A 27950-nucleotide genomic window follows, 5' to 3' on the forward strand; every position below is an offset into this window, starting at 1 on the left:
CAGGCATCCTTAGCATTGTGGGGGCCGTTGGAGATTAAGCAAGCTATTGCCCAGAGTTGCAGAGTGGGACCCATGATTGGAATAGGCACCGAGGCGAGAATTATCAGGTCCGTGGAATTTTTTAGCTCAAGACCCGCCGAGGCGGGGAATTGAACCCTGGTCCCGGGCTAGACCTCTGCATCAGGGTCTGCCGCTCTAACCATTGAGCCACACTCATTCTGGAAGCCACCAGATGGGCACGTCCAGTCTCAAGCTGCAACGATCAAGTGCCCGTGTTGAATGGGAAGTGATTCAGCAGATAGTCCTATTGTGTTGTGGAAGAACACCAGACCTTTCACCGATAAGTGGAATAAATGACTATAAACAAGGAAGATGACCTGAATGTTGCTATGAAGCACCTGGTCTTCTCTCCATCGAAAGCCATGGTCTTAACGAAGCCCAGCGCGACCCAAGCTGATCACTAGCAGTAAACCACAGCAGAAGGGCGGGAGAACTCACAAAATAGACTACAGGGACTAATAAAGTTGGCCTTTCCATCCTGTGCCACTGCGTCTATTTGGGAACAGTAGGCTCGCGGATGGACTGCTCCTCCAGAAGAACATCAAGGCGGATGGCTCTGGGAGTGGGAACCTTTTCAGTCCAGTCAAGAGCGGCCAGGAAAAGGCAATGTTCAGCATTTAAGACAACAGTAATGTGTTTTCTGCACAAACTACAGGCACTTTTAACTGGTTCAATTAAGCGCAGCACTGTATAACAGGAGAACCAACAGGACAGGCATGGAGCAGTGGTCGTGTCACCTTACAACGCAGAGCGCTCTTCAGGGCAGATGGCCCTGGCTCGCAAGAAAGACCAGCTTTGAAAACCAAGCCCTTCCTATTCAGACTCCTTGTGTGGGAAATGTCCAAAGTTAATACAGTAAATAAGCCATTTAAGGGGTGAATACCATCTTAGCAGCCTCCAAAGGTGAGGAAGTGCTACAGTACAATAATGAATATGCTACTTACCAGTATGCATCTGTTCTTGGCATGTAGGGCTGCTAACATTCATATCTTAGCATTAGATCGCCGCCTAGTGTTGGGTCCGGATGATCGCACATTGTTGTCCTGGAAGAGTCTTCGAAGTATCCTGAGATAGGTGGCTCCTCCCCTGGACTACAGTGCGCATGGGCATCGGCTCCATCCCCAGATTGTTTTTCGCCATTGTGGCAGAAGATGGAGTGAAAAGTGTAAAGGATGTCCATGCTAATAAGTGAATACAATAGTATATCTGCAGCTGCGACAGGCACCGGGGAGGAGGGCGGGCGATATGAATGTTAGCAGCCCTACATGCCAAGAACAGATGCATACTGGTAAGTAGCATATTCAGTTCGAGGCATGTGGGCTGCTAAATTCATATCTTAGCATAGAATACATAGCAGTCCCCCCATTAGCGGCGGTTGCCCGTGCCAGCTGCAGAAACCTGAAAGAGTGTCTTGAGAACAGCCTGTCCTACAGCAGCTTGCTGCTTGGAATGTACGTCAACACAGTAGTGTTTTGTAAAGGTATGTGGTGTAACCCACGTGGCTGCTCTGCAAATATCCTCTAAAGGAATGTTCCCTAGGAAAGCCATGGATGCCCCCAGTTTGCGTGTGGAGTGCGCCCTTGGGGGTATCGTTAAAGTGCGCTTGGCCTTTTGATAACATATTTGGATGCACTTAACAATCCACCTGGCTATTCCTGCTTTGGAAATAGGGTTGCCTTTGTGTTGTGGTGCGAAGGCAACAAAAAGTTGTTTTGTCTTTCTAAAGGGTTGTGTCCTGTCCATGTAGTACATCAACGCCCTCCGTACGTCTAACGTATGGAGCATTCTTTCCGCCACCGTTTGTGGGTTTTGGAAGAATGCCGGTAAGTCAATAGTTTGGTTGAGATGAAACTGTGACACCACCTTCGGAAGGAATTTGGGGTTAGTACGCAGCACTACCCTATTCGGATGAATCTGAATGAATGGCTCTTGGATTGTGAGCGCTTGCAGCTCACTAACACGCCGTAGCGACGTGATAGCGATTAGGAAAGCTACTTTCCACGTTAGGAACTGGAGTGCACACGAGTGCAGTGGCTCAAAAGGTGGTCCCATTAGTCTGGTGAGGACCACATTGAGGTTCCACACCGGAGCTGGTGGTGTTCTTGGGGGAATGACTCGCTTCAGACCTTCAAGGAAGGCCTTAATGGCAGGCACCCTGAAGACAGAGAGATGCTGCCTGTTCTGAAGATAAGCCGCAATGGCGGATAGAGGTATCCGAATGGAAGTGTACGCTAGATTGCACTTGTAAAGATGCAACAGATAGCAAATGATGTTAGGGATAGATGCATCTAGCGGGTTGATGTCATTGGCTGTACAGTAAATGACAAAACGCTTCCATTTCGCAGCATAGCATGCTCTGGTAGTTGGCTTCCTAGCCTCCTTGATGTCCATGCATTCCGGAGGTAGGTTAAGGTAGCCAAACTCTAGGACTTCAGGAGCCAGATTGCCAGGTTGAGCTGTTGCGGATCTGGATGCTGAATTTCTCCATGGTTCTGCGTCAAAAGACTGGGCGTGAGGCGCAGTCTTTGATGCGGCACCACTGAGAGTTCGAGGAACGTGGTGTACCATGCTTGGCGCGCCCACGTTGGAGCAACTAGGATGAGAGTCATCGCGTGCTGCCTTGGCTTTCTCGCGACCAGCGGTATGAGAGGGGCTGGTGGAAAAGCGTACGCAAATTTGCCTGACCAGTTCATCCATATCGCATTGCCCTGCGACTGTGGGTGAGGGAACCTGGCGGCAAAGTGTTGGCATTTTGCGTTTTCTTTTGTGGCAAACAGGTCTATCTCCGGATGACCCCACTGCTGGAAGTACGGGTGGAGTACAGATGGGTGTAACTCCCACTCGTGCATTTGATGGCTGTATCTGCTGAGCAGATCCGCCATCTGATTGTCCTTGCCCGGGAGGTGTTCCGCCATGAGGAAAATGTTCCTCTGAATGGCCCACTTCCACATGCCCTGAGCCAGATGAGACAGCTGTGGCGAGTGGGTGCCCCCCTGTTTTTGAATGTAGTACATCGCGGTCATGTTGTCCGTCCGGACTAACACTACCTTGTTGCACAGATGTACAATGAAGGACTTGAGCGCCATGAAGATTGCCATCAGTTCCAGATAGTTGATGTGCATCTTCTGTTGCTGCGTCGTCCATAGTCCCTGCACTGTGTAAGTAAGCAGATGAGCTCCCCATCCCTGGAGAGATGCGTCCGTTGTCAGGATAATTTGTGGCACTGGCTCCTGGAACAGTCGGCCCTTGCAAAGGTTGTGTGGAGTCCACCAATGCAGAGAGTCGTATGCCCGACTGGTAACCAACACTAGGTCTGTCAATTGTCCCTGAGCCTGTGTCCACTGATTTGCTAAGCATTCCTGGAGCGGACGCATATGCAACCGTGCGTGAGGGACTATGAAGATGCAGGAGGCCATCATGCCAATCAACTGCATGAACACTCTCGCTGGAAGTGAGTGTTGTGGTCTGAACCTTTGGATTAGAGATTGCATGCTGTCTATCCTGACTTGGTTGGGCTGAGCCATGGCCGTCAGGGTATTGATCGTCGCACCTAGAAACTGCCGGACATGTGCCGGCTGAAGATGCGACTTTGGGTAGTTCAACGAGAAGCCCAGATCGTGAAGGAGGTGAATGGTAGTTGACATGTCCGCGGCGCACTGTTGTTCCGACTTGGCCTGAACGAGCCAGTCGTCTAGGTAGGGGTAGACATGAATGTTCTGCCTCCTGAGGTGCGCTGCTACTGTCGCCAGACACTTGGTAAACACTCTTGGGGCTGTGGTCACTCCGAAGGGTAGGACCTTGAACTGATAATGCTTGCCTTGGATAGTGAATCTGAGGTATTTCCTGTGGGACGGGTGTAGCGGAATGTGGAAATAAGCATCCTTGAGATCTAAGGTTGCTAAGAAGTCCCCTTGGTTTAACAAGGGAAGAATTTGTTGCAGTGTAAGCATATGGAAGTGTTCTGATAGTATGTACAGGTTGAGGGGACGTAGATCTAGAATGGGTCTGAGAGATCCGTCCTTCTTCGGAATAAGGAAGTACAGGGAATACACCCCTGTGCCTTCCTCTCCCACCGGCACGAGCTCGATTGCGCCTTTTTGCAGCATCACCACTACTTCCTGCTGCAATAAGTGCAAGTGCTCTGCGGACATAGGCCTTTGCCTTGGCGGGATGTTGGGTGGAGTGGATTTCAACTCTAGGCAATAACCATACTGGACTAGTTGTCGCACCCACCTGTCTGTGGTGATGTTTCTCCAGACGGGCAGGAATTGCTGCAGTCTCCCCCCGACAGGTGTTAAGTGGTCGGGGGGCAGCGACAGAGAGTCACTGTTTGCTTGGGGTAGAGGAGCGGGAGCTGTTTCCTCTGCCGCGACCTCTGTTGCTGTTATTCCTGTAACCTCCCTTGTTCTGTTTTGTGAACGAGGATTGTGCTCCACCTTTTGAGAACTGAGATTGTTGACCCATTTGTCCTCTGGTGACTCCACGTACACCTGAGCGACGAAAATTGCTGCCACGAAACTGTTGTGACTGTAGGGCCCCCATGGACTTAGCAGTTTGTCTTTTTTTATTTTTTCTAGGGTGGTGTCAACATCTGGACCAAACAGACTATCAGGATTGACTGGCTGATTAAGAATGGTTGTCTGAATATCTGGTTTAAACCCCGAGATGCGGAGCCACGCCTGTCGTCTCAGCATAACGCTAGTGTTGATAGCTCTAGCAGCTGTGTCTGCGGCGTCAAGTGCACACTTGATGGCTGCGTTTGAGATCAGCTTCCCTTCCTCAATAAGCAGTTTGGTGCCTTCTTGGAACTTTGGAGGCAGGTGTTGTATAACCTGTTCTAGGGTGTCGTAATGCGCCCTATCGTAACGTGCTAAGAGTGCTTGTGTATTGGCAATGCGCCAAAAGTTTGCGGCCTGTGCAGCTACTCTTTTGCCCCCTGCCTCTAGCACTTTGGACTCCTTATCCGGGGGAGGAGCTTCACCCGTCGTCTGGGAGTTGGCACGTTTCCTGGCATTGGCGACCACAAGAGAGTCCAGTGGCAACTGTCCCCGAATGTATGCGGGGTCTGCAGGTGCAGGTCTGTACTTCTTTTCAATGCGTGGATTGACCACTCGTGCTCTGGTAGGCTCCTTAAATATATCTAGTCAAAGGGGAAATCCCTGGAGTCGAATAGTCTACTAATCACAAAAGGCCTTTCTTGTTGAAAAAAGAGAGGTCACAGTATGCCATAGGTATTCGGACAAACATAAAAATAGGTTTCCACAAAGAAATAGTCTTGTTTACAATCTAGATTTATTCAAATTGCATATAAATAAACAATAACGACAAGATAAAATCATACAATTCTTCCAAAACAATTAAAATCCACGATTAAGTATCTTGGAGGGATAAAAATAATTATTCAACAGTGTTACATAAACATAATATTACGGTACGCAATAAATGGAAAAGCAATCAAAATATGTTCACAATAAACAACAGACTAAACATAGTCACAACAAACCCCTCATGTGTAAGTGGCCCACTTGATATCTCTGCCACTATATTTCACTAGATCCAATGGCCATAGACAATTTGGTTACTCTAAAGCTTTAGTGGAAAGATTTGGTACCCATCTAAAGCTTTATCTGGCCCTAACTGGATTCTTTTAGACCAAACAGTGCGTCGACGCGTTTCGGTGCTTAACACTTGATATCGTGGCACCTTCCTCAGGACTTCTTGTTTCTGGGGTTTCAGGGAACGGATGGATATACCGTATCCTCGGGACCGTGTAGGAAACGTTCCAAGATGGGGTCTACTTGAAGTTTCACTTATTGGTACTACAGATATAGTTGTTGGAGCCTTCTGTTAATTAAAAGAAAACTCTCTCCTGTAAAAGGAGCTCCTTTTGATGGGGTTCCTTGGTTTTTTGTTTGTCAGGCGATTGCCCACTTGTCGTGTACCTCAAATGTTTTTAAAACGTACTTAGAACGGGCATATATAGTCGTTGGTCTACTCCTGAACTGGATATGTTCGGTTTAGAGCTGTTTGTTGGCTTCTGCCTCGTTCCTGCACTCGATCTCCTTAAATATATCCCCAGCATGCTTGAGGACTCCTTTAAGCATAGGCAGCGTCTTGACTGTCCTTTCAGAGACTGAAAATGTGTCGAAAAGGAAGTCTTCCTCTATCGGGTCAGCATGCATGTCCACATCATGATTGGCTGCTGCCCTCTCAATTAGCGCATGAAAACCTGCTGAATCCTCAGTTGGGGATGCACGTGCATTAAAAAGCTGCGGGTCCTGCCCCACACTTTGGGTGCCCTGGTCACCAGTGTCATCATATGAATCCGGTTGTGCATCTGGTTCATTGATAGGGAAATTGTATTGCTCGTCCTCATCATACCCCCTCACCCGCAGAGTGTTCTGGTGAGGGAGTAGGGGTCCGTCTCGGAGGAGGCTGGATTGGTCCCACGAGGCCTGAAGCGTCAAGGGGCACCCTTTTCTTTTTCAGTGGGATGACATACGAGTCCACTGACTCTGAAGTGATTTTTCTCTTATAGAGGGTCAATTTGCCTGTGTCAGCGTCGATGAAATGCTCTGAATCATCCTCTGATTCGAGTACCCGACGTGGAAGTGGGCCAGCTGTTGAAGAAACCGTCTTCTTCGGTGCCGATTTGGTGGAAAAGGCTTTCGGCGCCTCCTTTGGCGGCAAAATAAAGAGAAGTTTGCCAGAAGGCTTTGCTGGATTGTCCTTTTGCGCCTGCGGCGACGATATCGGAGCCGACGGAGCAGAGGCCTTCTCCCTGATTCTCTGTAGTGATTCGGCGATGAGGGACGTCTCACTCCCAGTGGGTTTTGGCGCCGACGAGGATGGTTTGACCTTTCCCTCGGATCCGACGTCTTTGTGGGCCTTGTGCGCTTTCGACGCGGATCCCGCTGTCACCGACCCCGAGTCCTGGGACCGGTGCGCAGACGTGCCAGTCTTCGATCCGTGCGCCTGCGTAGCCTCCGTGGAGCCGGCTTTGGCGTGCTTGGACGGCGGCGCCGCTGTCGACCCGTGCCGACCATCTTTCTTAGAGGACCCCTCCTCTGGCGCCGATTTTGATTGTGCAGCAGCGGAATCGACGGACTTCTTCGACTTCTGCGGACCAGAGGTCGACGGAGTCGATGGAGTAGCGGGTACAGTCGTTTTCGCCGGCACGGCAGCCATCTTAGGGACACTCGAGTCCTTAAGTTTCGGTTTCGTTTTCGGGTCGGCCATCTTAGATGTAGTCGATCCCGATGCTTTCGGTTTCGGTTTCGATACAGTCTGCTCAGCAAGTAAGTCCGTGGCCGGGCCAGAAGGCGGGGCTGTGGCTTGCGGCATTGGGTCTTGGGTAAGGCCTACAGGCGATCCCGTGACCCGGTCGGTATCCTCGAAACCTTCGGGGCAGAGCTCGTCCCCTGAGCTATCCGCCGCGGCCCCATAAATCTCTTCGTCGTCTCCTACCTCGTCGATGTATTCAAGGCCTTGACCCACGACTCAGTCGTCGTCTACCGGATCCGCCTCGACCTCCGCCTCGGGTGGGGAGATTTGAAGATGATGACCCTGGTCCTCTTCATCTTGGTCGCCGAAGATGTTTTCCGGATCCGGGGCCGCTTGTCTAGCTTCCATGCGCACCGCGCGCCGAAGCTTGAGAGTCTTCTTAGACCGGAACTGTGCACAGGCTTTGCACTTGCCGTCGTCGTGGTCAGGCGAAAGGCATTTGTTACAGACGGGGTGTAGATCGATGTGTGGGTACTTGGACCCACAGAGCGGGCAGTACTTAAACGGGCTCCGCTCCATGTTCAGAAAAGTTTTGCAGTCGTGTCGCGATGAGAAGGCCTCAAAGTCCGAAGAGCGAAAGAAAACTCCGCTTATTCCGGCTCCAAGAGACGGAAGACTCGAGACCGTGCGCAGACAATACCGACGCAAAAAAAAGCGAGGCCTTTTGGCCGCTAAAAGTTAGTTTTTCTCGGTTTCGACAGAAAGACGTCGAGACCACATCCGAACCCAATGGCGGAAAAAACAATCTGGGGATGGAGCCGATGCCCATGCGCACTGTAGTGCAGGGGAGGAGCCACCTATCTCAGGATACTTCGAAGACTCTTCCAGGACAACAATGTGCGATCATCCGGACCCAACACTAGGCGGCGATCTAATGCTAAGATATGAATTTAGCAGCCCACATGCCTCGAACATGCATATAATGCAAAGAATTTTCCCACACAGTCCTCGGTTCAGAAAACTCAATTTTTGGGATATTGGCCCCGGTCAGGTTTTCACCCCAGCAGAACAAACTCAATGTGTTGGAGCAGAGACCTAGTCCGGGCACGGTAGAACCGAACCCTTAAAATCAAGGTCTCGGAGGCTGAAATAGCGATGGCAGCGAGGCAGAGAAGCTATGCCCCCGCGTAGACTGCTGCAAGCCTCTTAGTATAAAACAGGCTGAATCACAGTCACGTTAATAAACCATAAAAGCAGAATGTGAAAATATATATTGCACATTGAACTATGAGGAAATAAATTTTTTTTAAAACGACTAGCACAATTCTGGTCACCACATGCCAGTAGAAGTAGGAACAAAGGCATGGGATATCATAATAGCCCAGTATTTGTAAAGTGTGAACTAATCACCCCCAAGGGTCTCAAGGAACTGGGGGTTGGCAGGGAGATTAAGCGAGCTATTACCCGGAGCCAGGGGGTGCTGGGCTGAGCTGCCGCCAGGAATCGAACTGTGAGCCCCATGCTCTGGAGTCAGCCACCCTGGCCGCTGTGCCACACCCCTCCCAGAGGACACAACGGGGACAGAGGGAGCCCTTCTCTCCAGCTTCACTATTAGCTCCATCCGGTCAGTGCTGCTTGGGTTCATGGAATAGAATGGAAGAGGATTTATATACAGCGGCTGTACCAGGACAGGGGTTACTCTGTTGTCCTGGTGCTGCTAGATTTATCGGCAGCGTTCGATACGATCTCTCATACCATCCTGATCGAACGCCTGTCTGAGTGGTATCGGCGGTAGGGCCCTGGACTGGATCAAGAGCTTCCTCTCCCACCGCACCCAGTCTGTCACCATGGGTGAGTTTAGGTCGGAAGAGGTTAGCATTAACAAGGGAGTCCCGCAGGGCTCTTGCTTGAGCCCGACTTTATTTAATACCTATGTGGCTCCCTTGGCAGATGTTACTAGAGCTTTTGGCTTCCACCCAGTGTCCTACGCTGACAATACGCAGCTGCTCTTCCCCTTCAAACATCTTACCCCGGAAACTATTCAATCATTCTCCGATGGGATGAAGGCAGTTGCAAGGTGGATGTCGTCCAACTTTCTTCAATGTAATGTTGGAAAGACAGAGGTGATGCTTTTCGGGGAAGTCAGGGTTCAATGGTCCCCCGACTGGTGGCCTCCTGATTTGGGCCCAGTTCCTGAGCCAAAAGCAATAATCAAGAACTTAGGAGTCAGATTGGAGCCGGAGCTGTCCATGAAGCAAAATGTTAATACTACTGTAGGATCTTGCTTTCATGTGATTGGTCTCCTTCGTAAAATCTTTCCTTTTCTCCCTGACTCTTATAGGAAGACCTTAGTTCAGGCGCTGATTATAAGTCGCCTTGATTATTGTAACGGTCTTTTGGCAGGTGCAAATGAGGAGGTTTTGGACCGCCTACAGGTGGTGCAAAATACAGCAGCTAGGTTGGTGCTAAATGCACCCCCCAGATCCCCTTCAAAACCATTACTTCATAAACTTCACTGGCTACCAATACGCTTACGAGTGAAGTTTAAGACCTGCTGTATTATTCATAAGGGCCTCAATCAATTGGGACCAGAGTATCTTGCCAGGAAATTTGTCCCTTATGTCCCTACCCGGGCCCTTAGATCCAGTGACCAGCTGCTACTGAGTGTTCCAAAGATAACCAAATCGAGGCTAGGTGGCAGGGCTTGGTCCGTAGTAGGCCCCAGTCTTTGGAATTCACTCCCGCTCTCATTGAGACAATGCCATAACCATCTTCAATTTAGGAAATACTTAAAAACCTTCCTGTTTAACTCATTTTAATTCGCATCTGTTGGCTCATAGGAGCTTCTTACTGCACTTTTAATTTCATTGTTTCTATTGTCAGTTCCTACCGGTCGTTATCAGCGCGGAGATACCCCTACGGGAGTTTATTCACAGCGCTTTACAAACATGCAAATAAAAATAAATAAAGCGCATGGCTACCCGTGGGCGTCCCAGTGGAGGAGTGTGGCTCACTGATTAGAGCGGCAGACCCTGATGCAGAGGTCTGGCCCGGGACCAGGGTTCAATTCCCGACGCGGCAGGGTCCTGAGCCCAAAAATGTCCACGGACTCGATAATTCTCGCCTCGGTGCCTATTCTAATCATGGGGTCCCACGCTGCAACTCTGGGCAATAGTTGCTTAATCTCCACTACGGTAGACCACCCGCTGCGGGATGCCTGGCTTTCACCCTGGGGATACCCAGTAGGGGTTATCTCACAGGGAAAAGCCAGGACGGGTTCCCAAGGCAAGCACCTTGATGCCTTCGGGTGATACGTGCGCTATATAAGTCGCAATACATACATACATATCTACGACTGACCCAGGACCATCTCTCCTTCAGGAAACAACTCAAGACCTGGCTATTCGAACAGTAGCGGATCCCTCCCCTCCCAGTGCCTTGAGACCCTAGCGGGTGAGTAGCGCGCTTTACAAATATGCCTGATTGATTGATGCCAGTTGAGTAGCGGTTCCAGTGCATGCAGAGTTGGAGCTGCAGACGCTGTGAGATGTAGTTAATACTCATTTAGTACAAGAGAAACCAAGGAGCTGCCTTAGAAGCACACGTAGGTACTCCTCGCTTTCCACCTCCACCCGGCAACTGTTCCCTCACTTCAAACACCCCGTTCTATATGGACTCTGGTGAGTTTACATTACACAAGTAGTGAGGCAGAAGGAAAGATTGCAAGTCAGTAAGACACGCAAGAACAGAGGATAGAACAGTGTTGATGGACACGACTTCTGGAGCTCAATTACCTCTTGCGGGTGAAGTTCTCTTGGGGAAGTCCACCACGTCGGCTGCTGGATCCTCAGCAGGTTTGCTGCCTGAAAGATAGAACAAAGCATCAGAGACCCTCTGCAGTGCTGCAGCCACTCACGCTCCGCAGAGCTCTCTTCCCTTTGCACAGCCCTCACCGCTTCTTCACAAGCTCCATGGAGTGCTCTACCCCTCAGACCCTGCACCCCAGGGCTCCTTTACCCACCCCAGGGCTCCTTTACCCACCCCAGGGCTCCTGAACCCACCCCAGCTCACAATGTTAGTCTTCTGAATGCCAGGGGTGGTGGCTGCTGTTAATGCATCAGACAGATGACTGGGGGACATGGATGACTTAGGAAAACAACCTCACTGTTCCCATCTAACCAGCATTACCTCCACTATTTGTGTCTGGTTCTCTCGTGTGCACAAGATGAACAAGTTACTTACTTTTGGTGAGAGTTTCTGGTGTATACTCTAGCTAACCATGGGTGGCATCGTGCAGCCCCAGTGTCACTTCCAGGGCGGAGCAGGGTGAAAACACAGAGCCGCATGACACCACCTACCAGCGGGGAGGAGCAATGCTGAACGAAATCTCCTGGGGGTATTCACAATACGAGAAATCAGCAGTTACATCAGAGAAGAGCGTTATGGCTGCCGGGCAATTACAAAACTCTGGTAATTGAATAACCTGCTGCCGGGGGCGATCTGAGTTACACCTCTAGGGGCACCTGTTGCACATCCAGATGCAGAGGTGGCTGTTGGAATGAAAGTAGGGTTGCAGTTTCCCATTGCCAGATGTCCTGGCGGCCGTAGGGTGGTTTGGGGCGAGTCTGGATTACTCTGGGCCAGAGCCAGCTCAGAGCCTTTACGTTCTCAGCCGCGTCTTCCTGCATCACCAGGACAAGAAGTTCTTATTGTCGGCGTTGCAGCGTCACCTCAATACTGGCTTTGAGACGGAGCCTCTGGATGCAGTGGAGGCATGCAACATCCTGGACTGAGATGTGGGACAAAGGGTGCCTGACCAATCAGTGGCTTGCTTGGGGTACAGGATCAGGATGGGGTGGGTCAAACTGGGAGAAGAGACGTGTTTGAAATGGCGTCTTACTTTCTCTGGAGGACTTGGCGGTTAAAGATGCTGACCCAGAGGTACCACCAGCTTCTAAATACTTAAACTCATTTTTTTCCTCATAGTGCGTCTGGAAGGCAAGTGGACAGCACAGAAACCTACAATAGCCACAGCCCTGGACAGTCGGCCTGTCCTGCAGGTAAGAACAGAACCTATTCTGGAATAAGACTGCTTTCAAAGCACTCTATATTCAAAGAAGAATTCCTGGTTCTAGATTAATTCTCCATTGTACTAGACTTAGAATTATGGAATACACAAATATCAGATATACAGATCTGGTTATGGTTTTCATACTGTGACTGAACGGTCAGTGTCATGGATAGGTTGGCCCAACAGCTAGACAGAACAGTCCGCTCTTTCAAAGATGGACTGATTGTTGCTCAGTCTAGAGCTCTTTCATCTCCAGTGGGCGGTTACGTCCACCAACACGAAACGAAGCAGTGCACAAGGCAGCCCGGCCATGAAGGAAAATACAACGATGCAGGAGACCAGTTCCAACGGGCAGGGAAGCCAAAGCAGTGTTTCCTCTGCACATTAATAAGGCTTCCCCTGGCATATGGAGGTCACCTATGGAGGACAACCCCACAGGCTTTGGATAAACCAAACAAGGCACGCAGTGTGAAAGAAATATCCCAAGTGGAGTCTTGTGAGCTAAAAGCAGTAAAGGAGCCCCCAGCACTGGTGTGCATCTCCAGCTACAACTGCTTGAACAATTACTTCTGAAAACTCAACCATGTAAAGGAAATCAGGAAAGCCACTTTGGCCTAAGCTAGCGTAACTGGAGAACTAAAATAGCACACACACTTCCATTACTGAAAACACCTCATTTATATTCCATGTGGATAACAGTCAGTGCCATATTTGGCAAAATGCTGGGGCGCTCTGTATTTAATCCGCTTCCTCAGCTTGTCAAGCATCTAGGCTTATTACATCCTCTGCAAGCTTCTTTTTGCATCTCCGAGATGGTGGTGACGGCAGTCCTGGTCACGCTACGATATTACACGGACCAGGACACACCCGCAGCCTTGATCCCATTTGGATCTCAACACAGCATCGAATACTGTGGATCATCAGCTGCAGCGAGGCCACCTGAAGAGCTTGGATCAATGGCGCCGCGTCTTTATGGCTCCACTGGAGTCTGCTTAACTGGTCACTGCAAGTAACCTTGGATTCGTTTTGGTCAGAAAGTAAAGTGCTGAGGAGTGGAGTCCTACAGCTCTCTGCTGTCCTCACCATCTTGTAATCTGCATGTGTCTGCCCAGGCCATTGTATTAACTTAGTGTTCCTATGACCCTTAGGTCACCTTCAAGCATGAGGGGGGATCCCAGCTAACGGTAGGTTAACCATGGCTGATCAAGTCAACATGGTGGCGGACGCCAGTCTTTTCCAACTGCGCATTCTGAAGTAGATTATACATCTTTCATTGCCTCAAAAAATTAAGCACTACAATGCCATTTATCTTGACCTAGCTGCTAAGGCACTAAACAAGCTTCAGTTCGTTCCGAATGCTGCAGCCCGGCTGGTTTTGAATTTGAAAAGATCCGATTCAATCGCACTTGCATTAGCCAAGTTCTATTGGCTTCCAGTAAAGCAGTGTCATTTTTAAAGTCTTGCCTGGTGCATAAAGTGCTTTTCGATCCACAACCCAATTCCCATCACAAAGGTTCTCCTTTTAGAAACTGAAAGGCTGTTTACAATAAGAAACAGCTTTTTTGGTAAAAGTTCCCAGGTTTCGCCGAGCGCCCTTCAGAGGACGATCCAAGTCACTCTGGTGAGATTCAATGTATTTATTTCTGCATCTCAAAACCTCGCTCGTGACTCTACGGTAACTACTTGAAACCCAACTTTTCTGTTCTTTAATTATTTGCCAGTTGTGTTTTGTGTGAAGACATTACTGCTCCAAGAGGTTCTCCGAGCACCACGATATCTCTGGGTGAACGTAGTGCTTTAATTTCCCCTTTTCTATTATTTCCAGAAGATGGAGGGAATCTTTGCTGAGGATCATCATGAGGCTGGAGCAATGTGAGGGGAGGAGACATGGACGTGGGGATTATGAAACGAGTAGACAGATGGTGCGAAGGATGAGATGGGTGAAGATCGGGGTTAGAGGGTCCCTGACTGGGCAACAGACAAACTTAGGGTGAATTTCATTCAAAGCATGCAAGAATGAAGGCCAGAGACCCACTCACCTTTGGCAAACCACTCGTCTGGAAAAGCAGCCCAAGCAGAGACAGCCGGAGTGTGCAAGAAAGAGAGGGAAAGTGGGAGAGGAGCAAACAGCAGGAAACGGAAGAAAGATGCAAGGTGAAGAAATGAAGTGAAAGAAATCGAGAAGATCACAGAGGAGCACAAGGGGAGGAAGATGATCAAGATAGGAGATTGAAAAAATAAGTAGATGAAAAGAATGGAAAGGGACAAAGAAAGGAAGCAGAGAGAAGAGATGGACAAAATAAGAAAAAGTAAGCATCAACAGGGGAAGGTCAAAGAAAGGAATGGGAAACAAGTAAAGAAGAAAAGAATGAAAAGGAGGGTGAGGAAAGTAAGATGAGAAAACAAAGATGAGGTAAGCCAGCAGGGGGTGTATAAAAGAACCACCAAAGCGATAGGAACAGGGGGCAGAAGTAGACGATTAGAATCAGTGAGCATGAGAGGTTGTGCCCAGCCAACAATGGTGAAAGGCCACAGCAGGTCAAAGGTCACAGGCCATTGAGAGGAAAGAAAAAAACAAGAAAATAAGCAAAAAGTTACTAAATTAGATCAGACAAGCGCAGTCAAAGCTTCCTGTATAAAAATCAAAGGGACATCTGACGTCACACGAGGCCATAGCTTCCCATAAGACGATACCATAGCTCACGACTTTCCACATTGCATCACAAGACGTGCAGGATCAAGCTGGCAAGATGGCTAAGTGAGTTAAACACATCGGTGAACTGCATGTTATTAAGAGTTTGAATATCAGAAAGGTCCAATCATCCTCCCACCCTTCAAAAGCCAGAAAATTGAGAATCGATGCACTGCTTAATACCAATTATAAAAGATCAGAATGCAGCTCACAGGAAACTCGCCCCGGGCTGGTCTCACGAGCAGTTCCTCGTCCCACAGCGTAGAGGAGGGAAGCTGGTGGAGCCAGAGACCAGGACCACCAACTCGCAGGCAAACCGGTGTTCAATGGGACGTACAAGAGTCGTGCACAAAAAGAAACAACCTTAAGAAAAAGTTCATCTGCCAATCGAGGAGAGTCAGGAGCCGCAGCCACAGACCTGCTAAACTGAGCAGCTCACTAGGCGTGGGGGCATCAGTACTGGGGGATGAAGGCCTCTAGGCTTCCAGGATACTGTGAACTTTAAGCTAAGCGGAGCATCTACTGGGCCAAGACTGGTAGAGAACTGAAACCATTGAGCAGCCTCTAGGAAACTGGTCTGAAAGCAAAGCTAGGGATCGAATCAGCCCAAGAACTGGCCAAGCACAAAGACCATCATCCAGTGGAGAATGTCAGAAGATGGGCCACAGAGAGAGCGACCGCAGCATCTGGTGAGCGTCGAGTCAGGCCATCGCCTAGCGAAGAATACGGGTGCTGGGCCATAGACCACTAGCTCAAGCACTCCAGGACAAGGACAACTGACCAGCCATCAGCAAAGATGATGGAAGCAGACAGACAAAGCCAACCCAAGCATCTCAGCATATCAAAATAGACAGACCAATGGCATAATGTAAGCTGGCTCCAGTCTGCCAACTCCAGCACCTCATGAACCTTGGGACAGATCGACCAGTGAAGGATGGAAGCTGGCTTAGACTAAGATGAGCTGGGACCCTCTGAAGACTGCATCGTATGTGATTGGAGGAAGTACCGAGCCTCCAGAGATCCACAAACCTCATGTTAAGCTGAGTAGTGCAGGGTTCCCTGGACGGACTACCCTCCGCTACCATCCAAGGGCGGTGAAGAGTCTCAGAAGGGGCTCTGGATCTTTGCAAGCCACCAGTGGGAGCCCAGAAAAGAACCTAGCACTCTTCTCATGCATCGTCTCTCTGTGGTGACATTGCCATCTGTTGGTCCAAGCGAACCCAAGCTTCCCTGAAGACTTATCCTGCCCAGGAAGATGGACTGAGTTAGGCCTACACCCCCGTCCCTGCACTGGAGACAGGTCAGGGACACAGGAGTGACTTGGGGAAGGCAGGGCGTGGGGCCCTTCTCTGCATTCATGCTTGTGCTCAAAAGCAGATTATGTTACAGGGTCACACAGCTCTAGGAACCACCTTCACACTTTGTTTTGTTTCTTTTTACGACTCCATTTGCTGCTAGAGAACCATTTCAGACACTACAATGACAGAGGTTTGAATTTGAAATAAGTATTTTTATAATATTGTTTGTAAAGTTCTCCATGTTGCCAAGCAGCAGATTCAAATCGCTTTTCCATATTATGAGATCTGTTGGGTTTCCAGCAGCAGTGCCAGCCACGGCTCGCTCCCTACGAGATTTACAATAAAGATTTTGCTACAGTGAGTGAGGCTACGAGTTTTGGGATATGCTGGTTCTGATACGTGGGACATGAAGTGAGGGGGCAACTAAAAGATGAACTGTCTCTACCAATGGTGGAGCAAGGGTCAATTGTGTCCGAGAAGCGTAACAGGTCCCATCCGCTCCGCCACAGCGTAACATCTAGCCAGTGACAACAGCAAAACCAGAAACTGGCTAGTTTACTTTTTTTGCATTCCGACATGCTACACCGACATTCCAGTGAAACCCTGACGAAGGGGGACGCGGTTCCCCTGAAACACGACGTGTTGGTGTGGAGACGCGATACCTTTGGTGGAATGTGTCTTTTGACTGAGCCAGAATCCAAGGATGGATTCCCAATGTAACAAAGTGGGTTGAGATTTGGAACTTTTGAACTGTTACTTTGGGTTCTGAGTGTCTGGTGAGGAGTTGTGACACCAGAGATGGATTTTGTGAACTTCTAAACCAGTTTGGATCATAACTGGACCGAGGTTTGAAACCCCGAACTGTGTAGTTTGTTCAGACTTTGAGCACTTCGGTTTTTTTATATATTTTTTTAAATACACCTAGTTCTGTAAAAAAAAAAATTAAAACTTTTAATCCAGCCTGAACTTTTGGTGTATAATACACAATAATTGGTGTTAACTGCTTGGATTTACCCCGCCCAACCAATTCCTTTAGATTAATGAAACTATAAAAAGGGATATTTTTACTGCATTTGCATTATTTGGATGCTGTGCGCAGTGAAAGTTTTAAGTTACCTGAAAGGCTAATGCAGTAAGACGTTATTGTACGTTTATTTTTCCCATTCCCACACCTCTCAATGGCACTGCGCCTCAGAGGGTTGCCAAAACCACTCCTTGCGGAAAATATATGAGGGAGCTAAATCTTCGTGAACCCAATCCTAACTACCAGAGAATTGTTTTTGGGGTATCCAATCAGTTCTTAATGTGTAAAATCTAGTATTGTTTTTAAAATGTGATTTGATGACTTACCCCTACCACATAACTCTCCTCATACCAATACACAAGTACAGAGTCAGACAAACTCAACAATGTTCAATATCTATGTGAAAAAGCTCAAATGTTATCAACAGTCAAACGGAGCAGCCAAAGATGCAGTAACAGATCACCCTTCAACCCTTCCTTCTACGTCCCCACATTGCAGTATCCGACCCACACGATATACCTAAAAACTGCTTGGAAATGGACCTTGGTTTACAGCTGGGGCTCTCTCTAGCCGCGCTGTCTGAATGATCCTCTCCTGAAGACTACCCTCCACCTGCCTTACCGGCTCTGGGTGGATCCTACCCTATCAGGTCTGCCGCCCGACTCTGTACCACGCTTCAGCTAACCAACGGCACCCCTCCTTACAAATCACACTGAGTAACAAAGTACTCAAATCTTTCTAACCTACAGATTCATCCCCTCGCATAAACCTCGCACGAAACCCAGATTCTCAGCTTGAAGTCTGACAAGATCTAACCTCCTCTGCCCTATTAACTAATCCATTGGCCCGAATCCACACCTGACCACTACAGACTTCACCCACCACTAGAAACTGGAGGAAATGGGTCAAGAGGTTCACCCAGAGCACACAACTAACCCAGTAACCAACAATAACTAGTCACCACGGGGCTAACCCCTACCTTTGGGCTACAGCGTAGCGTACTACACACTACAAAGCCTTTCAAGGTCGCAAAGGTAGTCAACATCATATAATGCTCAGTTTTCTTTGCGGAAGATATGTAGAGACACGAGAACTTGCACTGGTGTGGCTAGAAGAGCTGCTCTAGCAAAAGTGGTGCCCGAAGCGTGCCACGTGCCCCAATGCAAGCAGGTAAAGGAGCCTCTTCCCCCTGCGGCAGAAGATGGCACAGAACTGGGTGGCAGCGGACGCCTCACGCCCTTCACCTAGGGAGCGCTGCACGACTATCCACAGTGCTGGTCTTCTTTTGACCTGCTTCAGCCGCGTGCATCCTGGTTAAGGAGCATTTCGTAAAGAGCACACTGCTCTGGACACCGCGCCTCACCTTTAACAGGCGTTTGGGGTGCACACCGCACCGCACACCTGCGATACGCACCATAGGACAGTTACTGTGCTGCCTCCAGTGCTGCGGAGAAGTTGCACATACCTTAGAGGAAGGGCAGTATGAAAAGCAGACTGGCTTTTTGAAAGAGGAGGCCTAACAGGTGCAAAAGGCCAACTCACAGATCTAAGAATAGACTTTTGGCACCTCGGAGTTCTACTCAGAGTTCAGAAAAGGTGCAGCCTAATGACAAAGGCGCTTGCTTATTGGCCAAGATCCAGACTCGGGATAACAGAATCCCTCGCCGCTCTCAACGTACAAGATCGCCCTCCCAGACGGAAGCAATGCGATGCTGCACACCAGCCCGACAGAGAATGCACTCTCGAGGCCCATTACAACTTGTGCAAAGGTGTATGAGTGGGTGAAAATCTCCTCCCAGCCACACTGTCTTAACCAATCACACAGCTGATAACAGATGCCCACACTGGGCTCTGTTCTGGGTTTGCTACTGTTTCATGAGAGTTTGAAAAACAAATCGCCTTACCTTTACTTTGTTGCATTTTTTCGGATCTACAACTAATTTGTATATATGCGAGTCAGGAATGGTTGGATTGGAGAGGGGAGCGGTGTTTTAGGGGGAGGGATGGGTAGAGTTTAGGAGTTCCGAGTGTGGACAGGGATGGGCGAACTGTAGGGGTGGGGAGTTTAAGGTGGGGGTTCAGCTTCTAGGGGTCAGGGATGGGTGGATTAGATAGTGGTGAAGGGTTTCAGGGTTGGGTGAAGTGTAGGGGTGGAGAGGGGAGTTTTGGGTGGTTATGGTTTTTTTCTTAGGTTTCTGGGGGAGGTAGGGCTAATGGTTGGAGAGGGATCCAGGAAGTGATTCAAAAGCATCTAAACTGATTGTTTTTAGCGTAATATATAAATATCCGCACTCACAACTGATAACTGAAAAGTAGACTTAAAATGCCTGAAAAAAAAAGTGTAAATCGATAAAATGACAACCGCCCCGGACGCACTTATGAGCAACTGAGACCCCCAACATCAGTCAGTTGTTGAGGTTCATCTGTACAATTGGTCGCCTCTTAAGACTGAGCCTCACCCAACTGCCACCCTAGAATCATTGCAGATAGTTTATAAAAATAGATCACACCTCGATTATAGCAGCTGGTGGACGTCCACAAGGCCAATGGACAGTGCCTTGAAGCGCAAGGCACTGTCTCCGGCCACGCACAAGAGCTTCTGACGGGGACTTACCTCTGCCTTTTTTGGTCCCGAAGCAACTGGCATTCTGCTGGCCGGAGCTGGAGGTACCCAGAGGCTCTTCCCGGTACTTTTCAGCGAAGGGTATTTCACGGTGGACCTGGTACGAGAGGTTACGAAGCAAGCAGACAGAGTTCTCCACCAGCTGTTGCAAGGGGTGAGAAAGGAAACATTTTAGAAGGGAATTCAGAGTGTCCATCGGATAATCCCAGCAAATCGCACCAGGGTAAATGAACAGACGACCCCACAAGTGATTATGAGATCAGAAACCCTAAACAGCGCACAAAGCATGTGACGTAGAGCAGCCCATACACTAGAGCTGCTGCTTTAGCAAACCCATAGATAAGACCAAAATCTACTGAGCACCAGAAACTAGAAGTGAGCAGTGACAACTAAAAATCCCACCACCAGCATCCAATGCTGAAACCCTGGGGCGAGGGTGCACTAGGAAACAGGCAGCACCCCACCAGAGGCACCGACCGGGAGATGCCAGGCTGGGCATGTGCCAGAGGACCCAACCGTGCACTCAAGGGTGGATCACAGGGGGTTATGCGACAACTAAAGGCACAAATCCCAGTCCCAGGAAGGCCAGTCCCTTGTATGACTTTATAGCACCCAGACAGGCCAGCCCCTTGTATGACAGATGCCAGTCCCATAAAGGCCAGTCCCCTGTATGACAAATCCCAGTCCCAGAAAGGCCAGTCCCCCTGTATGACAAATCCCAGACCCAGAAAGATCTGTCCTCTGTATGACAGGTCCTATCCCAGAAAGGCCAATCCCATGTATGACAAGTCACAGCTCCCAGAAAGGCCAGTCCCTTGTATGACAAGTGATTCCTAAGCACGTTGCTCTGCAGAGCACAGGCAATAGCATCGACACTCAAGAAGAGCGAGAAGGGAACTCTCGAGTGTAGACATGCCTGGAGTAGCCACAGAAAAAGTCCAAGGCAGAGCCATTCATGACAGAACCCAACTTACACCCGTTGGACAATGGGCCTCACCTTGCTGTCACTGTCCTTCTGTCCAATCTCCGACTGCACAATGTAGACCAGGGCATCGACCAGCCCGTCGCACTCCCGCAGCTTCCGCCGTGCCTCGCTGCGCTCCGAGCTGATGTTCCTACAGGGGAGGAAGGAAGGGATCTCAGAGGGAGGCAGACTAATAGCCACATTCGAGAGTGGAACGTTAGGTGTATATTCTGAAGCATTTTGTGTGCGGTGTGGGTCAGTCGGTTTGTAATATGGCGGTTGAGTTGTATGGCGCATGGTATAACACATGGTATGTGCACGTGTGTGCTCCTACGTGTGTGGTGCGCATTGTGCAATGACCGTGCATGGAACCCTTGTATTTATAGATATAACAGACAAGTGGGATATTCTGGGTAGTCGTTCGTGCCCTAGATGAGGGCCCAACGTGAACCCTCCCACATTTCTGCTGTGGGGATACTTGCCACAAGAGACCTTCGCTCACACTGGCAACAGCCAATACATTTCCCATCACCTACCACAGAGTGGCTGCTCTTCACAATAAGCCACATATAATCACATCCAGCTGGCATCAGACCGCTCAGTGAGAGTGTGTGGTGAAGGTGCAAAGCAATGAAGCGTGTAGTCCATACCGGAGGCAGCCTGCAGTGTTCGTGAGCACAGACTCCCACTCCACGTGCCGGGGTTTGCAGTCCTCGCGGGGCTCCCTCTGCCACCCCGAGTGTGGGATCAGCACCTCGTCCACCAGGGCGTGCAGCGCATGATCCACAATCTCCATCTTGATGTGGTCGTGCGAGGAGAGGTTCCAGAGCGTTCCTGAAAGAAGAAAAAGTGGAAAGACATTAAGCGAGGAAGAACTAAATCTCAAATCTGGAGGGAGTTTACAGCTTCTAAATAAGGAATATATCCTGCCTCGTCTAAAGCAGGGATTGGGTTCCAGGTGTTCAGCCTTCTGTTCATCTCACCTCAAAACCCCAGCTCGAAGCCCTCATAAGAGTTCTCAAACTGATCTTGGATGACCCCCCCTAATAGTTCAGACACACGTAGCTATCGTACAGCCCTCGGTCTCCCTTAAATTCAAGGAATGTCCCAGCATTCCGCTTTTATCCCACCTTACCAGTGATGACTTCAGTAAGGTCCATATCCCGTGCCTTGCGTAGCAGCCGGACCAGTGCTGGCACTCCATCGCAGTTCTTGATGGCCACCTTGTTGTCTTGGTCCCTGCCATAGGAGATGTTCTTGAGGGCCCCACAAGCCCCGTGATGCACCTCCTTCTTTGGATGGTCTAGGAGGCCCACCAGCACTGGGATGCCCTTCAGCCTGCGCACGTCCGTCTTGACTTGGTCGTTCTGGTAACAGAGGTGCTGGAGGAAGGCAGCCGCATTAGACTTCACTGCATCCAATCGGAAGTTGAGCATGGCAATGACCTCTGAGAGCTCTGGCTGGCGCCAATTGGTCGGGACAGGCTTGCGCAGGCTGTCCAGGCTCGCCATGCTCCCTGCACGCTCGTGCTGAGCCAGGGGCGCCTGCTGCCAGTAGTAGGGGTCCTGCTGCATCTCATCCACCATAGGATCACCGTAACTCCTGGCGGAAGGAAGAGGACAAGTCAGTAACAACTGTTGACACCATCATCATCCCTCGGCCATCCTCCGCCTAAACCCACAGCCAATCGGAATCACAATATCCTTCTCTAATTGAATAAGTTATTTACCTTCAGTAACGCTTTATCTGGTAGAGACAGGATCCCGCTGCAGATTCCTTACTTTAGAATCTTCCCTCGGGTGCGAGATTTGATCCCAAATCTCTTTTCACAGTATGTCCACGCATTGAAAGGGCGACGCACACCTCCATATCGACGTCATCATGCAATGAGACGTCAACAGAGTCCATATAATCCCCTTGCCAACATCAATTTCTTCCGGCACGATTTTCCGCGCTCAAAACGCGGCACCACATATAGAAACTGCCTATAATTGAACGGTGTGCTAAAACAACACCTGGGACAATCACTGAAGTGATAATTCAGTATGTGATTATGATTATTATTCTTTTTTTTTTTCAACAAAATCAGTGAGACCACAGAGGACTCAGTTCACAGAGCAGGGAGAAAGAGAGAAGCGTTAGCAATCTGCAGCTAGATCCGGTCTATACCAGATAAAGCTTTACCGAAGGTAAGTAACTTGTTCATCTGATAGAGACACCCAATTGCAGATTCCTTACTTTACAATCAAATACCCAAGTAAACTATCCCCGGAAGAGGGGCTGTGAACTGCGCCCAGTAAAAGTCTCTAACTTAGAACAAAACTGGTCTAGAACCAGAGAAAAATACCAGACCTTATAATATAGGTGAATAATAACATGCTTTACAATGTAAAAAATCTGTGGAAAAACCACAGATAAAGTAACAAGATGTTAAAAAGCATGGGAATAAATGATCCATGTTAGCAAGACAACTGGCAGAAGTTAACTACCAAGATGAACAGAAGACTATTTGCCCCCTCACGCATAAGCACTGCAGAAGGGACCGCAGCGAGAAAGGACCGACATTGAAAGCATGAGAAGAAAGTTTCCCACAATAGTGGGACAATTTGCCAAATTACTCTATAATAAAAACGATTGGTGCACATATCCAGACTAACAGCGTGTTTGACGTGCCATGGTGCAATACCTCTGGGCCAGATTGAGTTTAATCCAAGCAAGACCTACTCTACAACAGAGAGGTTATCCTCCATGGTAAAGCATAACTAATGCTCTATAAAAAGAAAATTGGAAGCCAATGTAACCATTATGGACTTGTAAAGCGCACGTTCACCACAAAGGGTATCTTGTTGTCGAATAACAGATGTGTACTGCAACCCACATCATTGGTACGGATTCTCTCAACCTCACAAGGATGAAAGGATGAGCGCACTCACCAAGATATGGACTTGGACTAGAAGGTTAACACAGAGCCATACAGTGGACGCATAAACCACTAAGCCACCAGACCCGCCAATAGCAACTTGTGGCACAGAACCAGTCACATCCCAAGGAAATTGGAATAGGGAGAATACAAAACAGCTAGGATCTCTCCAAGAAATACACTGACAAAGGAGTAAAAATAAACCACTGCCTATGTATAGACAAAAGAAAAATAGAACAAGTAGAAATAAATTCAAGCAAAATAACCAGTCAGTCAATTTGGACATATTAGTATGGAAGCAACAGTGGCCATTGCACCACGTAGGAAAGTAACAGCCGTCTAAAATGTTAGCGTGATGCAAATTGCCTGAGACAGCATTAGCAAGCAATAGAGTATAAAATTGAAGATATAAAGAATGAAAAAGAAACCTAGAAGCCTAGCGAAACCCAAGTTTAGCACAATCTCACAATATGAAGAATAAAAGCTATCTGCAAAAAGTAGAAGCTATGAGGCAAACACCTAGACGACTCATGGTCACGTTTAGAAATACCTACACAGAGGAGAAAAGGTACATCTTGAGAGGGAAATTACCTTAAGAAAGACGACATCTTTATCAATAACGCAAAGCGTTAAAACAGCCCCGTAAGAGTCAAGAATGTAAAATGCTACTTACCAGTATGCATCTGTTCTTGGCATGTAGAGCTGCAGAGTTACATACTGTGCATAGATGGCCACCTAGTGTTGGGCCCGGATGTTTTCAGTTTGTTTTTGTTGTAGAAAAGTCTTTGGAAGTCACAGGATAGGTGACGCCTCCTTTGGATGATACTCCGTAGGGGCATCGGCTCCATCCCCAGATTGTTTTTCGCCATTAGGGAAGTGACGGAGCTATACAAGAAGTAGTGATGTCCATGTGATTTGTATCTAATTAAATTAATACTGGAACAGATAAAGGCAGCCAGCTTTACATGCCAAGAACATATGCATACTGGTAAGTAGGCATATGAGCTGCAGATTGCAAACTGTGCATAGATTGTATAGCAGTACCCACCTTTAGCGGCGACTACCCGTATCTGTTGCAGTTGTTTGAAACAGAGTTTTTAGTACAGCCTGGCCCACAGTAGCTTGTTGTTTAGTTTGCACATCTACACAATAGTGTTTTGTGAATGTGTGCGGTGTAAGCAATGTAGCTGCTTTGCATATATCATCTAGGGGAATTGAAGCCCCTATTTTCCTTGTAGAATGGGCTTTTGGAGGAATTAACGTACGTTTGGCTTTGTGGTAACATATTTGTATACATTTAACAATCCACCTCGCTATCCCAGATTTTGATATGGGGTTGCTTTTATGTGGTGGTGAAAAAGACACAAAAAGTTGTTTAGTTTTACGAAAAGTTTGTGTTCTTTCGATGTAGTACAGTAATGCTCTTTTGACATCTAAGGTGTCTAGAGCTCTTTCTGCGACTGACTGTGGCTGCAAGAAAAATACAGGCAGCTCAACAGATTGATTTAGATGGAATGGTGAAATGACGTTTGGAAGGAATTTAGGATTAGTACGTAGAACCACTTTGTTATGGTGCATTTGCAGAAAGGATTCTTGAATGGTGAATGCTTGTAGTTCACTAACTCTTTTGAGAGAAGTAATTACTACTAGGAAAGCTACTTTACAAGTTAGGAATTGCAATTCACATTTATGTAATGGTTCAAAGGGAGGTCCCATTAACCGTGTGAGAACATTGTCTAAGTTCCACACCGGTGCAGGTGGCGTTCTGGGAGGGATTATTCTTTTGAGTCCTTCCATGAAAGCCTTTATAACTGGTACTCTAAAAAGAGATAGATGTTGTATATTCTGTAAGTATGCTGCAATGGCAGCAAGGTGCAGTCTGATAGACATGTACGCTAAATTACACTTTTACAGGTGTATTAGGTATCCTATGATGTGTTGAATAGACACGTCTAAAGGATTTATGTGGTTGTTTTGACAGTATATCACAAACCGTTTCCACTTAGCAGCATAACATGCTCTAGTTGTGGGACGTCTAACTTCTTTGATAATGTTCATACATTCTGGAGGAAGGTTGAGGTAACCAAACTATAACTTCATGAGCCAGATCACATGGTTGAGCTGAGCTGGGTCCGGGTGTCTGATCTCTCCATGGTTCTGTGTTAATAGGCGTGGAGATCGGCTTAGTTTCTGGTGTGGTACCACAGACAGTTGCAGCAGCGTGGTGTACCACGTTTGTCTGGCCCAAGTTGGAGCAACTAGAATGAGTGTTAGGGAATGTTGCTGTAGTTTGAGTACTACTAACGGAAGTAGTGGGAGAGGAGGAAAAGCGTACGCAAATTGTCCTGACCAGTTCATCCAGATCGCATTGCCTTTGGACAGCGGGTGTGGATATCTGACGGCAAAGTTTGGGCATTTTGCATTTTCGTGGGTGGCGAAGAGGTCTATCTGAGGTTGTAACCACATTTGAAAGAACGGTTGAAGAACTTGCGGATGAAGTTCCCACTCGTGAATCTGCTGTGTTTGTTGACTTAGCAGATCTGCCATAGTGTTTTATACTCCTGGGACATGTTGGGCTAAGAGGAAGATCTTTAGTGGTATAGCCCATCTCCATATCTGCTGTGCTAACAGAGAGCTGCATAGAGTGTTCCCCCTTGTTCGTTTATGCAGTACATAGCTGTCATGTTAGTTGGGTGTTTATTGTAGTGCCGGGATATTGTTGTGTGTGTGAGGGTTGCAGATGTGACTTGGTGTGATTTACTGTGAATCTCAAGTCGTGGAGCAGTTGAATTGTAGCGCGAGTGTCTTGTACACACCGACTGTATGAGCTGGCTTTTATGAGCCAGTCGTCTAGACATGGGAAGACGTGAATATGTGGTCTTCTTAAATGTGCTGCTACCACTGCTAGGCATTTGGTAAACACCCTTGGTGCTGTTGTGACTCCGAATGGGAGCACTTTGAACTGGTAGTGCTGCCCTTCTATCACAAATCTGAGATATTTTCTGTGCGCTGTGTGGATAGGAATGTGAAAGTAGGCGTCCTTGAGATCTAAAGTGACAAGGAAGTCGTTTTGTAACAGGGGTGGAAGGACTTGGAGTGTAACCATATGAAAATGATCCGGCTGTATGTAAATGTTTAGAGGTCTGAGGTCTAGGATAGGTCTTCGAGATCCGTCCTCCTTTGGGATTAAGAAATATAGGGAGTATACTCCTTTGTTTTGCTGATGCTTTGGGCCTATTTTGATTGCATTTTTGTGCAGGAGGGATAGGACTTCATGCCCGAGCAGTGTTAAATGTTCTTGTGACATTGGACGCTGCCTGGGTGGTATGTTTCGAGACAGTAACCTGACTGAATTATTTGATTGCACCCACCTGTCTGATGTGATATTTTCCCAGGCTGGCAGGTATTGTTGTAGTCTTCCCCTGACAGGAGTGGAGTGGGGCGGGGGAGGGGAGTCATTGGGTAGGGGTAGAGGCAGAGTGGGAGTTGTTTTTACCTCTGCCCTTATCGTTACCTCTGTAACCACCCCTTTGGTAGCCCCTACTATAGGTGGGGGCTTTGTAGGAGGTAGAAGGTGTGTCTGAAGAGTATGCCCTGGTGGCAACGAAAGGAAGGTCTGGGAGCCTGCGACTGCAGGGCTCCCATAGATTTGGCCGTATCTGTATCCTTTTTCATCTTTTCAAGGGATACATCTACATTGGGTCTGAATAAGTGTTGCTCATCGAAGGGTTGGTTAAGTATAGCACTTTAGGTTTGAAACCAGATATGCGTAGCCAGGCATTTCTGCGCAACAAAACACTGGTGTTAACTGCTCTGGAGGCAGTGTCTGCTGCATCAAGTGCACAACGAATGGAGGAGTTTGTAATATTTTTCCCTTCTTAGATAAGCTCATTTGCTCCATCTCTGTACTTATCAGGGAGGTGCTGCATTAACGATTATAATTCGTCATAATGTGCCTGTTAGACCCGTCAGCCCTAGGGTGGTCTTTCCCTGTGTTTTTTGCCCTTGCCTCATTTTTCCCACCATCTTTCTGTTGGTCCTTAGGTCTTCGGGCACCTTTTTCATGGCTAATCC

At 48.3% G+C, this 27950-nt stretch overlaps 1 protein-coding gene across 9 annotated transcripts in view; it reads right to left on the reverse strand.

The window, feature by feature from the left end:
* Nucleotides 1-27950, reverse strand: part of CTNND1 (catenin delta 1) — a 211505-nt gene that overhangs the window by 24383 nt on the left and 159172 nt on the right. For all 9 annotated transcript variants that reach the window (XM_078674043.1, XM_078674023.1, XM_078673971.1 and 6 more), the window contains 5 exons: nucleotides 22092-22558; nucleotides 21607-21790; nucleotides 20990-21107; nucleotides 19984-20134; nucleotides 11079-11147 (listed from right to left, as the gene is read on the reverse strand). In XM_078674043.1, coding sequence (XP_078530169.1) covers nucleotides 11079-11147; nucleotides 19984-20134; nucleotides 20990-21107; nucleotides 21607-21790; nucleotides 22092-22558 — 989 coding nt within the window. The remainder of the gene's footprint in view (nucleotides 1-11078; nucleotides 11148-19983; nucleotides 20135-20989; nucleotides 21108-21606; nucleotides 21791-22091; nucleotides 22559-27950) is intronic.

The sequence above is a fragment of the Lissotriton helveticus genome, chromosome 1_1, assembly GCF_964261635.1.
Source record: "Lissotriton helveticus chromosome 1_1, aLisHel1.1, whole genome shotgun sequence".
In the NCBI taxonomy this organism is placed as follows: domain Eukaryota; kingdom Metazoa; phylum Chordata; class Amphibia; order Caudata; family Salamandridae; genus Lissotriton; species Lissotriton helveticus.